The following is a 14,211-nucleotide window of genomic DNA, read 5'->3' as shown; positions in this document are numbered from 1 at the left end:
TATGAAACTAAAATAAGAAACATGGTTGATCGTATAGATGTGGTTTAAAACTAAAATAAGACATGACATGACAAATTGTACAAGTGTGATCTAAAATTAAATAAGATATGATGTGATCAATCATACAAGTGCAGTCTAAAACTGAAGTAAGACATGACGTGACTTATCAGATAGGTGTATGTCTAAAATTGAAATAAGACATGACGTGATTGATCGTATAGGTGTGATCTAAAACTAAAATAAGACTAAACATGACCAAATATACAATTGCGATCTAAAACTAAAATAAAACTAAACGTGATCGAACATACAAGTGTGGTATGAAACTAAAATATGATATGATGTGACTAAACGTACAAGTGTCATCTAAAACTAAAATAAGATTAAACATTATTGATCGTATAGATGCAATCTAAAAAGGAAATAAAACTAAATGTGATTGATCGTACAAGTGCGATCTAAAACTAAAATAAGACTAAACGTGACCATTTGTGGACCTGCATTTTTCATGTGTGTCATCACTTAATGGTAAGACTCGTTTTTTAGTGAAAAACTAATTTTTATAAAAATTGGAGTTACCACTTATTTTTATTTATTTTTTTAAAAGGGAAAACAAAATAAGAAATAACACACTAAAAATGACTCTTTATTTAGAAAAACGTGTCTTTGAAAACCGAGTTCAAGTCCACAGGTCAAGTTACTCTTTGAGAAGGCATCATAAGGTAGCATCCCTATAACCCTTGAAACAGGTCTCTACTAATTAAGTTGAGGTAACTATGACAATTGTTATATAAATCAATGGATACCAAGAATCAAGAATACGTATCAAGGCAATGGCAATAGCATAGTCAAAGAACAATCAAGCAAGTCATACACACTCAAAGAACCAATACTCAAGGAAATGAAGGAGTGTACCTCAATAGCATGTTAAGCGCTTCCATAAAACAAGAGAGTTAGTTCACAAGAACAATCTCATAATATGCAAGATATGCATTTCACTCAAATTAAGGAACAAAAATGACAACATAGAGACCAAACAAGGCAAGATGAATCAATCATGAGAATAGAATATACATCTTAATGAAAACAAATAGATAAGGAAAAGAAGACACGTACCGTGTTAGCATATAAATGCTTTCATAAATATGAGGTTAATTCACAAATAATAATATTGAGCTTAAAAAAAATCAAAGACTAAACCTATATATATATATAGCATGCCTCAAATCAAGGAGTGAAAAGTGATGATGAATAAACTCAAGGGAACAATGTATACTACTTACAAATTCAAAGTTGACTAACTTGTATTCATCTATAAGAATTGATCTACATAAAATATCAAATGAATGATTTTAATCTAGAGAAAATTCTAACCAATATGCATCATTCATCTACAATGTGAATCCATGGTCAAAAAGGCTCACAAGCATGTTCAAAAGTTATCAAATTATGAAAAACATATGAATTGTTATTAATAGGGTAGAATAGTAGTTTTCACAAAATAAATTCCAAATAAATATCAAAAGAAGTTACTTCATCAAGATAAAAATTGGGTAATATCTTTGATTTAAATATGAGTGGAGTTGAATGTCGACTTAAAGTATTTAAATTATTTGGTTTTGTATTAATGTCTAAATGTTATAAGTGTTAAGTCATTTGTTGGGTTTATGTTAATCCAACCTTTTCCAATTTAAGCTTAGGTTTTTCTTTAAAATATTTTTCATCCATTTTATGAAAATATAAAACCAATTTTGGCACTTGAATGAATTAAGATGCTTTAACAAAAAATATAAAATGTAACCCTAACTTAATGCACTCTCAATCTTACATAAATTAAAGTCATAAATATTGATCTTCACACATGAACCTTCTCTTTCGTCTTCTTGATTTCTTTCTTAATTTGATGTCTCTTCTCTTTGATACTTCAAAGAAAATCTTTTTGTTTGTCACACTTAAATATTTTTTGTTAAATTCAAATTTTGTTTTATTTGTTACATGTTAATAATACCTATAAAATTAATTATTATGTTTCTTATTATTTTATATAATTAAGATTAAAATATTTGAAAACTAATAATTTAAAAAAAAAAATAGTAATTTAACATTTTTTTAAATATATGAAAATATTATAATTTATTACAATAATAAATATTTAATAATCATTAATTGTATAATTAATTATAAATTTGATAATTGGATGGTAATTATGATTTCTATTATTGGATGGTTCCAAAGAAAGTGTTAATAATTTTCTAAGTCAAGTTTTACTAATTAATCACCTATTTTTATGTGAATTATCTTTGAATTTATGAATTTGTGGTTGAAATGTATGTTTAATTATTGAGATTAATTTATTAAATTTTTAGATTTTCAATTTAGGAAAGAACATTAAATTATAACTTCTTATTTTCAATCCTTACGTCTAGTAGATGTGAACATCAGTATTGTGAATTATTCCATTACTTAGATTTAGGGTTTTAAAATGACAGTGTATTTTGATTTTGTTATATAATAAGATGTCGAATTTTAAAATTTTGTAGTAAATTCATTTCTAATTCAAAATTTTTATTTTATTGTTACTATTTTCATTTTCAATAAGGAATCCACAAAAAAATTATGGAATTTAATTTTATTGAAAATTGAATAAGGTATGAGGCAAAAAAAAATAGAGGTTGCACATAGTAAAATTTTGATTTCTAGTTTAGAACTTAATGAATTTATTTTAAATTAGTTTTTATGTAAATTAAGTAGTTTTTATGTTTTTTTTTTTTTTTTTGAGTGATAATTTATGAGAATATTTTAGATTTAATTACTTCTCAAGAATTAAGAGAAAATTGATGACAATAGAACTTATTTCAATCATATTCAATTTTTTCTTAATGACGACTTTCTTATTTCACATCCAAATTCACAAAATTAAGGGAAGGGTTGTCCAAAATTTTCAAAATTTCATTTAATTTCATTTTGTGTTGAGAAATTGGATTTGGTTATGGGAATAAAGTTAAGGTTAAACAGTAAACAAAAGAAGGAAAAAAAAGGATTTCTAAAAATATAAAAAGAAATATCACTTTTTTTTACCAGGACAAAATTGTATCAGAAAAAGTGGTAGAGTTAAAAATTAAAATTAAAATAAAATAAAAACAAATGGCTCTAAAAAAAATTATTAAGGCTATGTTTGGTTCTCAAAAAAATTGAGGGAAAATGGAAGGAAAAGTAAAAAAAATTAAATATATATTTAAAGTCAATAAGTTATTTTTATGTGCTACTTCAAACTTATTTCACATATTTTAACTCGTCAATATAAAGATTAAACAATTTGAAAATATAGAAGTTTCTAGCTGGTTTTAATTATATTTGGTTTTCTTTTATATTTTTCATAAAACAATCAAAGATGAGAAAGTCATTTTCTTTGGCATTTTTTTTTCTCTTATTGATACTTTCTGAGAACCAAACATAACATAAATGTTAAAACAAATTCTTTTATAATTTAAAAATATTTTATATGTCAAAAAGATCACACCATAAAAAAACATAAGAAAAAAATAATACACCCCTAACTTAGGCCTAATATAGCCACAATATCACTAAATATTGAAACACACAAAGGACGCCAAACAATATACCTCATATATAAAGCACAAAGATAGCAAGGCCAGGATTGGCTATGAATGATTTCAATAAGTTATAAATTGAAATGATTTGATCAAACAACAGTTTCACAAACCACCAAAACTTCTTTAATGCGAAATACGAAGTAATTTTTTTATGTGATATGAAGATCACTTGAGTTTATGAAATAATGATATAAAGCATTTTTTATGGTAAAAATATTCAAATTGGCTTTGGAAAATAAAAAAGAAAAGAATAAAGAAGCAAAGAAAGACCATAAGAAACTTGTCATTAAAAAAATTAATAAAAAAAAAAATGAAAAACATGGAAAAAATCATAATAAGAGCATATGTCAAATTCCACTAAAGAAATTACTGTGACCACAAATTTCATGATCACATGTCCTTTAGATCGCCCAAAGGGACACATTATTTTAATCCCATGAGATATTATGATGTTTCTATTGAAAATACCTATTGCAACCAGCCTCCATCAACAATGACCCAATCCATAGGGATATATGACTATTTTAGGGTATCGCCCATAGGTCAAAGTCTCGTGTTGATTTTGGCATAGGTTCAATATCCTCTCATAGTTGGGAGTCCATGCAGTATAGTAGCTTGATAAATCATGACAATTGATAGTTTTGCATCATAATTCACTGGAGGTCTTGTTTAGTGTACATCACATAGACTAGTGCACTCATCATGGGAAACCTATCCAAGTAGCCAAGACAAGTCATCCCTCTAATTAGGAGATGATGCACTACAATCTCTATTGGATTGCCTAAATTCATGAATTGACTGTAAACAACTTATTTACTCATAAAGAACTCATGACTTGTATCATCTATACAACTCCTAATACACCCAAGTCATGTACAATATAAGATACATGAGTTGAATGTTCAAATCAATGTCAATACACCAAAGGAATAGCAAGGGAATAATTAAGTTTACCTTTATTACATCATGCCTTGCTTTTTGGAGCTTAATCCCAACAGAATCCCCTTTCAAGGATTACACCAAAAGGATGTAAGGTATGTAAACTAAAAAAGGTTTTGTATTGATTGAAGCAATTGCCAAGTGCATGGCTTGGCAAGTTGAGCTACTTGATTAAAGCGTATGGTTTTAAACAAGCTATGACATATCACGCTCTGTTCTATAAGTAAGATGGTGATAACATTACTTTTCTTATTGTTTATGTTGATGACATGATAGTTGCAGGTAGTAACTCTACAAAAATAGAGAAGCTTCAGAGCTATCTAGTCAAGAAATTTGAAATGAAGGACTTCGGTGCTCTAAAATACTTCTTAGGCATTGAGGTGTCTCGGTCTAAGGACTTTTCCTCTCACAATGGAATTATGCATTAGATCTTTTAGTTGAAACTAATAACTCCGCTTGTGAACCTATAGATACTCCAATTGAGATAAATCATGGTTTGTACATTTATCCTGATCAAATTCCAACAAATAAAGAAAGATATCAGAGACTATTGAGGAAATTAATCTATTTAACCCACACTAAACCTAACTTGCCATATGCAGTTAGTGTTATAAGTCAATTCATGCATAATTTAAGTGATTGACATAAGAATACAATAAATCGTATCCTGACCTATCTAAAATCACCTTCAAGCAAAGGTATTATGTTTTCCAAACACAAACATCTAGATATTAAGGGTTACACAAAAATTTTCCGAATTCAGATTAAATAGAAAGTTTACTTCCATAATGTAACTGCATTTTTTATATAAAAAAAAAATTAATTAATTACATTTTATAAGAAAATTGTTTTTAAAAAAAATAATTTAGTTAATTCAATTTTTTATTTTAATATATGAGTAATATGAAAATTATAAAAGTTGTCTCTTTAAGGGACAACTTCCAACGCGGCCAACACTATTGTAAGTTCCTCCATATTTTTACTACTTTTGTTTTTTAAGAATTTTTTTATTCAATTTGGTGTAGTCATTAACAAAGACAGCATAGAGTGAGAGAGTGGTAAGAAAGATCCAGTTTGACGTGTTTATTTTCAATTTTTACCACATGATATTAGTTGTCAACTCTTCAATAGTTTATGTGTTATGAAGTTTGCAACAACCATACTCTTTAGCTTTATTAGAATTTGTGTGCCTTAAAGCAGTATTATCCCTACTATTAAAATATTTAAAACTTAATAAAATATAAAGAAAAAGAGTAAAAAATAATATAATTATTTGATTAAAAAAATGAAATAATCTTAAAAATCTAATTTTTCAATTTTTTCAATTTAAAAAATATTTGATTTTTGTAAAAGTATGTTATTTTTTTCTTGTAAAAATAAATTTTTCTTTAAAATTTAAATGTAAAATAATTTTGTAAAAAATAGATTATTTTTCTACTTCCAAATGTTAAATTTATTTTGGGATGATTTTTTCCTTTTAATCAATCAATCAATTAATTAATTAATTAATATTAATATTAATAATAATAATAATAAGAGAATACCGGGGAAGGGGGGTCTCAACCGTACCAAAGCACTCCATTGTATTTATGTGAGTTCAACGCTCAAAAAAAAAAGCAGCTAAAAGCCAGTTAACAGAAAAAAGAGAAAAATAATGACTTCATGATTCTCACGTCCCCCACTCTTCACAATACCATTTCTTCAAGTCCAACTTCTCTCTGATCTTCTTCTTCATTTCCCTCTTTCTTTAATCCCAATTCAACTATATTTTTTTCGGATTTTTTTGGGATTTTTTAATCTTTTTTTCTCTGTGGGGGGTTTTTTCATTGCCAGCCATGACTGAGGTCCTCCATTTGCCTTCATCTCCAAGGTCCTCCGCCTTATCCAATGATGGTTTTTTCCAGGCTCAGACTGCTGGTTCTGGTGGTCTAGGTGTGGAGGGGGATTCAAGGGTCACCGGCGCTGAGGGACAGAGGGTGAAGGATAGGGAACAGTTGTCTCTGTTGGCGCTGCTTGTAACGCTGTTCAGGAAGTCTTTGGTTGTTTGCAAGACGGACAGGGAGGAGCTTTGCGCCATGGAGATCGGGTGGCCGACTAATGTGCGCCATGTTGCGCATGTTACCTTCGATCGGTTCAATGGTTTCCTGGGCTTGCCTGTTGAGTTCGAACCTGAAGTTCCCAGGAGGGCTCCGAGTGCCAGGTGAGTGTTTTTTCCATCTTTTTGGAAATTGGGATATGGGTTTTGCGTTTTTTGCTGTTGTGGTTGTGAATTTGTGGAGCTTGATTGATGGGTTTTGCTCGATTGTTGATATTTTGAAGTTCTTGGGTTTTTGCTTTATGTTGGGGTTTTATTTGCTTTTACCCAATCTTGAATTGTGGATTGTGAACTGTTCTTGTTTAGTTATAGGAACTGGATTTCTTAAAGAAGAGATGTTACAGAGTACAATTTGAAGTTATTGCATTGCTAAAATAACAAGTTTCAGGTTGAATTTGATTTGCATTTCTGCCCACCCCTACGTGTGCATCAAAGCAATCTGATCCCTGCATTGCAATGAATCTCAGAAAAGGCATTCCTCAATATTACTCTTACAAATCTCAAATATACTGCATTGCTCCAATAAGTTGGGGAAATTTGAGCTAGATGTTGTAGTGATGAAGACTTGTTGTGTTCATTATGTCATATTTGTTTTACCATTTCTCTTTCTTGCTTCATCTTCCCTGTTGGCTCCTTGTTTTTGAATTTTGATGAATATCGTATTCACAATTTTGTCCAATTTTGAATTTTTTTTGTCTTTAGTAGATTGGGTTATGGTTACTTTGGGAATGAAGGTTCGTTGGTGATGCATATTTGAATGCAAACTCAACCAAAGCGAAGTTTGGGGAATACACGTTTTTCTTGGTATAAATATTGATAAGGTGTCTTGTTTTTGTGTTCTGTCGGTTCCTTGGATTCTCGAGATTGTGAATATGTTGCATTTAATGGGTGGGCTTCTGTTTTTTCAATTTTTGGCATGTGAATTATTTGGAAACAAATGTTAAGAGTACAACCTGAAGTACTGGCATCACGAGACCATGTAAACTTCAGTTTTGATGAATATCCTTTCTTATGAACAGAAATTTTAATATTGGTTTTTCATTTTCATAATCAGGGGTTTACCCAAGTCTTAAAATTGTGAATTTGTTGACTTTGATAGGTAATTTTTCTTTTATGCTATGTTTGGTTCTAGAGAAGTATAAAGGAAAGAAAAAAAATATCAAAGACAATGATTTTCCCATGTCTAATTTTATTATAGAAAATACTAAAAAAAGTAAAATATAATTAAAATTTGTGTAGAGACTTATGTATTTTCAAATTATTTAATCTTTATGTAAAAGAGTTAAAAATAAGTTAAATGAGTTTGAAGTAACATATAAAAATAATTTATTAACTTTAAATATATTTCTTATTGTCCTTGATATTTTTTTTCCTTCTAATTTTTCTTATGTTTGATTTTAGTATAGAAAATATAAAAGAAATTAAAATATAATTAAAATTTGGCCAAAACTTATGTATTTTCAAATTATTTAATCTTTACATAGAAGAGTTAAAAATAAATAAAATGAGCTTGAAATAGCATATAAAAATAATTTATAGACTTTAAATCTATTTTTTATGTTTTTTCACTTTTTTTTTCCATCTAATTTTGTTCCCCATTTTCTTTCCCTCAAATTTTCCGAGTTCCAAACATAGCCTTAAAATTCTGTTGGCTTTCCCATTCTCAGTATTATGATTTTTTTTTTTACTTTGTGTTTTTATTCTTCTTTTCTTTTTCTTCTTCTTTTTAAAAATTGTTAGGATGCATATTCATGATGTAGTTGTATCAAATCTGAAAGAATGGAGTTAGGAGAATATTATAGTAATTATAAGTTTTTAAACCCTGAAGTAACCGGAAGAAATGGGTTTTTTTTCCTTGTGTTCCATAGAGGAGTTATAGTGATCATCAAAGTGTACTTATTTAATCAATTTCTTGTTTTAGTTTGATTACCGAATCAGTGCATGTCATTGAGTATTGTTTTTCTCAATTGATATCATCGGTACCTGCATAACTAATGTTAGACCTCTCCTATGCATGGGTGTGTGTCCTAAAGAAATTTAAAACAAAAAAAAAAGACCAACAAACTTATTTTGGAGGCTCAAAGAACTTAAAAAACCTGTCACCTATCAAAAGAAAAAAACAAGAACTTCAAAAACCTGTCATGACTCATGAGTAATCTTGATAGGAAATGAAAACTAAATCCTTAACAAAAAGCTCCCCTTTTACCTTTTAAAGTAAATGTGTGGGAAATGATATAGCAACCAATCAAAATGGTAAAATAGGAAAGGAAAAACTCATAAATTGTTGAACAAATCAAAACACAGAGGGAAAGTAGGACAAGGTATTCTTCGGTATGAAATATGAATGAACCAACAATGAGAACTTCAAACAGTATCTCATTTTGTTCCCATGAACTTCCAGCATCCAAAATGAAAATATTACTAACCTCGTATATATTGCCATTGCTGTTTTTTTCAGTTTGAAATTAATTTTTTCTAAAAGTGATCATGGATGAAAACTCTTTTAAATGTGATCATTAATCAATTAGACAAAGAATTTGAGGCTGTTTAGGCTAGAACAGTTAGATATCAGAAAAATGGCCACCATTTCAATTTAGTTTTGAAAACTCAGATCCATTTGGATTGCAGGAATTACAAAGAAAAGGGAAAGGAACAAGAAATAGAACAGAAAAGGATGGAAAAAAATAAGCTTGAACTCAATAATTTTTTTTTTTCATTAATACTTTTCCAGTTGTATTCCTTTTAATTGTAAATACTCTTCTGTATTTTTTATTTTCCTTCTAGTCTTTGTTGCAGATCAATTAACAGAACTCAAAATTCGTTCTCATTTTTGTCCCTTTTCCCAATTATAGTCTTCCTATTAAGTGCAAGAATGGATGTGTCTGAGACAGAGCAGTAATTAAACCAAATCAATCATAAAAAATTCTAAAAATAAAAAATCAATTATAAAAAGAACTTGAAAATACTGGTGATAAGAGACTCCTACATGGCATCATGAGGTGAGGACTCATATTCTATTATACATGTATATGGGAATAGGAAGAAAGAGTTAGTTGCCCATTGATATAAAACAAAAGTTGTCTCTATCTTTTCAATCAAAATGTATTTTGGAATGATTTAATTAATTCTTTTTATTCGTATAAATATCAGTTAACATAAAAACATAGTTTGGAATGAATTGCAATTAGATTTTCCCTTGATTGAATAAGTACCAATTGAACATAAAAGGAACGTTGTCTTCCTTAGATGTTTACTAATGAAGCACCTTCATGTAAGGTTTGCCAAAAGGGATAATTTTAGGAGTTAAAACCTGATCAATGTTTGAATTTAATTTCATTTGAATTTGACATTGACTTAAATCTTTCTGCATTTTCTTTTCCTTTCATATACCTTTTAACTTGTATCATGTTCTTTTGTTCCCTTAAAATGGATAGTGAGCACATATTTAAATGCATTGAGCAAGAGATGTAAATTTATAAAGATTGTTTTGTTAAAATTAATTGTCAAAAACATTCATTTTGTCAAAGCAACCATGTTCTTGCATTTTTAGAAGCTATATAATCAATGCCTGTTTCAACCTTTAGGTGTTAAGTTCCAATTTCAGAGCTCAAATTCACAAGATTTTATCAATAGTGGAAAACTCCTTGTGTTTCTTCAAAAGTTAATTAAGTTGCCTTCCTTCTGTTGTAAAATCTAAAAATGAAAAGAAAAACCAAAGACCAAAAAAAAAATGAAAATTGCCTTGATTTTTTTTTTTTTTCTTTAATCATGAACGTACCTTAAAGTTAATAAACTGAAGTCATTCTAGGGTTTTAAGGCTTCCTGTGGATCTTGGAAATTTTGATAAAAGTACAACAAAAAGAAATATAGGTGAAAATTGGAAGGAAAGGAAAAAAAAAATGAGGGGAAACTAAAAATGGGTTTTAAATTTAATAATTTTTTTTTCACATGCTTTTTCAAATATACCTCTCTTAATTCCTTTTCTACTTAAAGATGAAGAATTTGAAGATATATAAGTTTCTAAATATTTTCATTGAAAATAGGTTTAAATTCAACTAGATGTTTTTTAGATGCAGAAGTTTCTTAGTCTCTCTTGGGAAATTGTTCTTGAAAATTGTTTTCTGTTTTTTATAACATAACTCAAAGAACACACTAACGAACTTTTGACATAAAACAGCTTTTAAGCATTTGTTCTTAAAACGTGTTGTTTTTTGGAACAAATTTTCAGTGTTCTTAGTTGTTTTGTGTAGAGTGCTCTGATTAACAATTGAAAATATGGTGAATACTTTGAAAATTTTGTATTGTACATAAGTAAGTGCATATTACCTTCATGTAGAACAAGACAAGAAAACAGTGTTTCATATTTAAGTTTCCAAACAAAATTTTGTTCCTGGAAATAATGGGAATAATTTTTGAGAACTGTTCTTAAAAACTATTTTCTAAAAACTGCTTCTGAAAACATTCCCAAATATGCTGAACAATTTTCATTGAAAATAGGTTTATATTCTATAATTTTTGTTTACTTGTTTCTTCAAGTCTTATTTCCTCTTCTACACAAAGATGAAGAACTTTTAAATGTATAATTTTTAAATAATTTTCATTATATTTGATTTTCCTTTCCTTCATATTTTCCATGACAAACCAAATAAAAGATTTATATATAAGTATACATCTTAACTTAGTGTAAGGTCTTGACTGATACAGAGAAGTATAAGTCAATATATATATGGTCATATCTGTTGTTATGGACAGGTTTCCCTCATAAGTTATAGTCTGATGCATAATTAAAGTAAAATGCAGTATGAGGCAAGCATTGTCCAGTATCTTGATGTATGATGATGTCTATCATCAGCATCAATTCATCTATCATCAGCTAAATTAGTTTTATCTATCAATTTTAAGGTTCTAAAATCACTTTTTTGTCAACAAGGCTGAAGTTCTATTACCCTTAAACAGTAAACACAGAATATTTGGAAAAAAAATAAAACCACCTCTTAGCTTGTTTGTGAATATTTGTGGAGCTTATAACAGTAATGGGTCTTGGGTGATAGATATAAGTTTGATCAACAAAGGAGTACAGGTGATTAATTTTTCAAGTTTTACTTAAAAATTGTGTAACCAAAATGTTCTATGCATGGGATATTATTACTGTTCTGTATGTTGTACTGCATACATACATGCTACAAAAATGATGACATCTTAGATAATATGAATTAGGTTCTTTTGGGGGCTCCAGAAGTTGGTAATCATGACATATCTTTTGATCAGCATCATACATCATGATGACAATGTCTTGGCCCAAGTTTCAGAACCTTTCTTATTATGATGATGGCCATCCCAGTATACTGACTTGAGCTTTTTCATCTTTAGTGCAAATGTTTTTGGAGTTTCAACGGAATCCATGCAGTTGTCATTTGACTCCAGAGGAAACAGTGTGCCAACAATACTCCTACTGATGCAAAGACGCTTGTATCTTCAAGGAGGCTTGCAGGTAGATCACCCACAACACAACCCCCCTCCCTCTCTCCTCTCCAACGTCTAGCTCCAATTAGCTGGGATAAAAGTTTGGTTGAATTCTGTTTCATCATGATGGAGGCTTCTTCATCCACATGTTTCTTATTTCACTTAGATCTATATTGAGTTTATCATCTTCCAGACTTCATCAGACTGTTGAATATCAATGCAGGCAGAAGGGATTTTTAGAATTAATGCAGAAAACAGCCAGGAGGAGTATGTGAGAGAGCAATTAAATAGGGGAGTGGTACCAGAAGGAATAGATTTACATTGTCTAGCAGGTCTTATTAAGGTACAGCTCCACAATTTTAAGCCTGCTGATTTTTCTGTTAATAAATTGTGCAAAAGATACTTTTTTTCAATCAGGAAGTTGGATACCTATTTTTTATATACCTTGAGGTCTTATAGTCAATTCAACCTCATGATGATCAAGAAAGTTCAATTCATGTTTATTTTGTTCCATCACTTCTCTTCCATTTAAAATCAAACTGTCTCAATCTTAGATTGACTTTAATGTGTATTTGATTCAATAGGCTTGGTTTAGAGAACTCCCAACTGGGGTTTTGGACTCTCTGTCACCTGAGCAGGTAATGCAATGCCAAGCAGAAGAGGAATGTGCAGAGCTCGTGAGGCTTCTGCCTCCTACGGAAGCTGCTCTACTGGATTGGGCCATCAACCTCATGGCAGATGTCGTCCAGGAGGAGCATCTAAACAAAATGAATGCACGCAACATTGCAATGGTCTTTGCACCAAACATGACTCAGGTGAGGTTGAATGGTTTACGCTTCTTGAAAATTGTCCAAGTAGGGATTTGCATGTCCAGATGAAATTGAATGAATATGACGTTCTCATTGCATTTTAAATCAGTGGGTTTTTCTCTCATCACTCACTGAAAATAAAGGCATTTTAAGATTTCAATCAATAATTTATCATTTTATCGTTCTGCAACTGTTTCAATAACACCATTGGTAACAGCCTTCTATGTTTTCTTCTCATCATAGATGGCAGATCCTCTGACTGCATTGATGTATGCTGTCCAAGTCATGAATTTCCTCAAGACACTTATCATAAAGACACTACGAGAAAGAGAAGATTCAATGGTAGAGCCGGCTCCTACTTCCAGCCTTGAGCCATTTGATGAGAATGGACACCAGAGCCCTTCTCAGCCCACCTGGCTAGAAAATACTGCACAAGACAATGAAGAGACAGAGCAAGCCTTCATCATGGAAGAACCTGTTTTAGAAAGCCCCCCTTACTGTACTCAGAACAAGCACGTGGAGGATAGAGAAGCACATGGTTTTTTAACTTCTCTTGAGAAGTCGCTCCCTAACATGGATGGATCTTTTGAGACTCTAACTCAAGTTGAAACATTCGTCGCTGAAACAGAAGTTTATGCGGTTGATAGTCCAAAAACTGGGGTTCAAGCAAACCCTCTTAAGAGCAAAAGTGGCCAATCAAGTAATTCAAATATCAAAAAGGGTCCCAAAACAATTAACAGGCAGCCATCTTCAGTTTGTGAACCGGGACCCCTGGAGAAGACCAAGGGAATCAGCAATCTCAGCCGCATAAATTCAAGGACGGAGCGGATTGAAGCCTGGCGGTGAAGCTCAACAAGGGTCTGGCATGACTGATTCTATGACGAGTTGGCAGTGTAAGTCTGTTTGATTTGGAAGTTGTGAAAGTAAGTTTGTTAAAATTGTTCATGCATGTTTTGTGCTGTGGGGTGGTTTGCTCAACCTGTTTTGATTTCAAGGATAACATCTGTATGCTACGATACTAACATTTTCTGCTTTCCAAAAATGCATTTGAATCCAATGGATATAATCTTCATGGGTTTGGTCATATGTCCCATGACTGACCTTTTTTCTGGTACCCCAAGCAAAAAAACGCCACTTTCATTTCCATTACGTCTCCGATTTTTTTGGGCAAAACAAAATCCGGAGAACAAATGACTAAAGCAGTGTGATTTCAGATTTTGCTTACCTACATTATTGAAGAAATTATTTACAGGAAACGAAAAGATGACATTCAAAAAACATCATGGGGATG

The 14,211-nt window shown here is 30.4% G+C and overlaps 1 protein-coding gene across 1 annotated transcript; it reads left to right on the top strand.

Moving 5' to 3' along the window:
- Positions 1–6,154: 6,154 nt before the first annotated feature.
- LOC100243219 (rho GTPase-activating protein 5) lies at positions 6,155–14,006 on the top strand. The gene is made up of 5 exons (XM_010653575.3): positions 6,155–6,753; positions 12,019–12,139; positions 12,335–12,454; positions 12,696–12,926; positions 13,164–14,006. Exons 1-5 carry the CDS (start codon positions 6,389–6,391, stop codon positions 13,764–13,766), a joined length of 1,440 nt encoding a protein of 479 aa, XP_010651877.1. The 5' UTR covers positions 6,155–6,388; the 3' UTR covers positions 13,767–14,006.
- Positions 14,007–14,211: the final 205 nt, after the last annotated feature.

Source organism: Vitis vinifera, chromosome 6 (genome assembly GCF_030704535.1).
Source record: "Vitis vinifera cultivar Pinot Noir 40024 chromosome 6, ASM3070453v1".
Lineage (NCBI taxonomy): Eukaryota > Viridiplantae > Streptophyta > Magnoliopsida > Vitales > Vitaceae > Vitis > Vitis vinifera.
The sequence above is the reverse complement of the archived record's forward strand: the minus strand, read 5'-3'. Positions and strand labels throughout refer to the sequence as shown.

Bases quoted from the DNA above. Each gene is read 5' to 3' on its own strand.
- LOC100243219 (XM_010653575.3), top strand. From the start codon at position 6,389: ATGACTGAGGTCCTCCATTTGCCTTCATCTCCAAGGTCCTCCGCCTTA. The intron at 12,140-12,334 runs GTAGATCACCCA...ATATCAATGCAG, and splicing joins ATCTTCAAGGAGGCTTGCAG to GCAGAAGGGATTTTTAGAAT. The intron at 12,455-12,695 runs GTACAGCTCCAC...TTGATTCAATAG, and splicing joins GTCTAGCAGGTCTTATTAAG to GCTTGGTTTAGAGAACTCCC.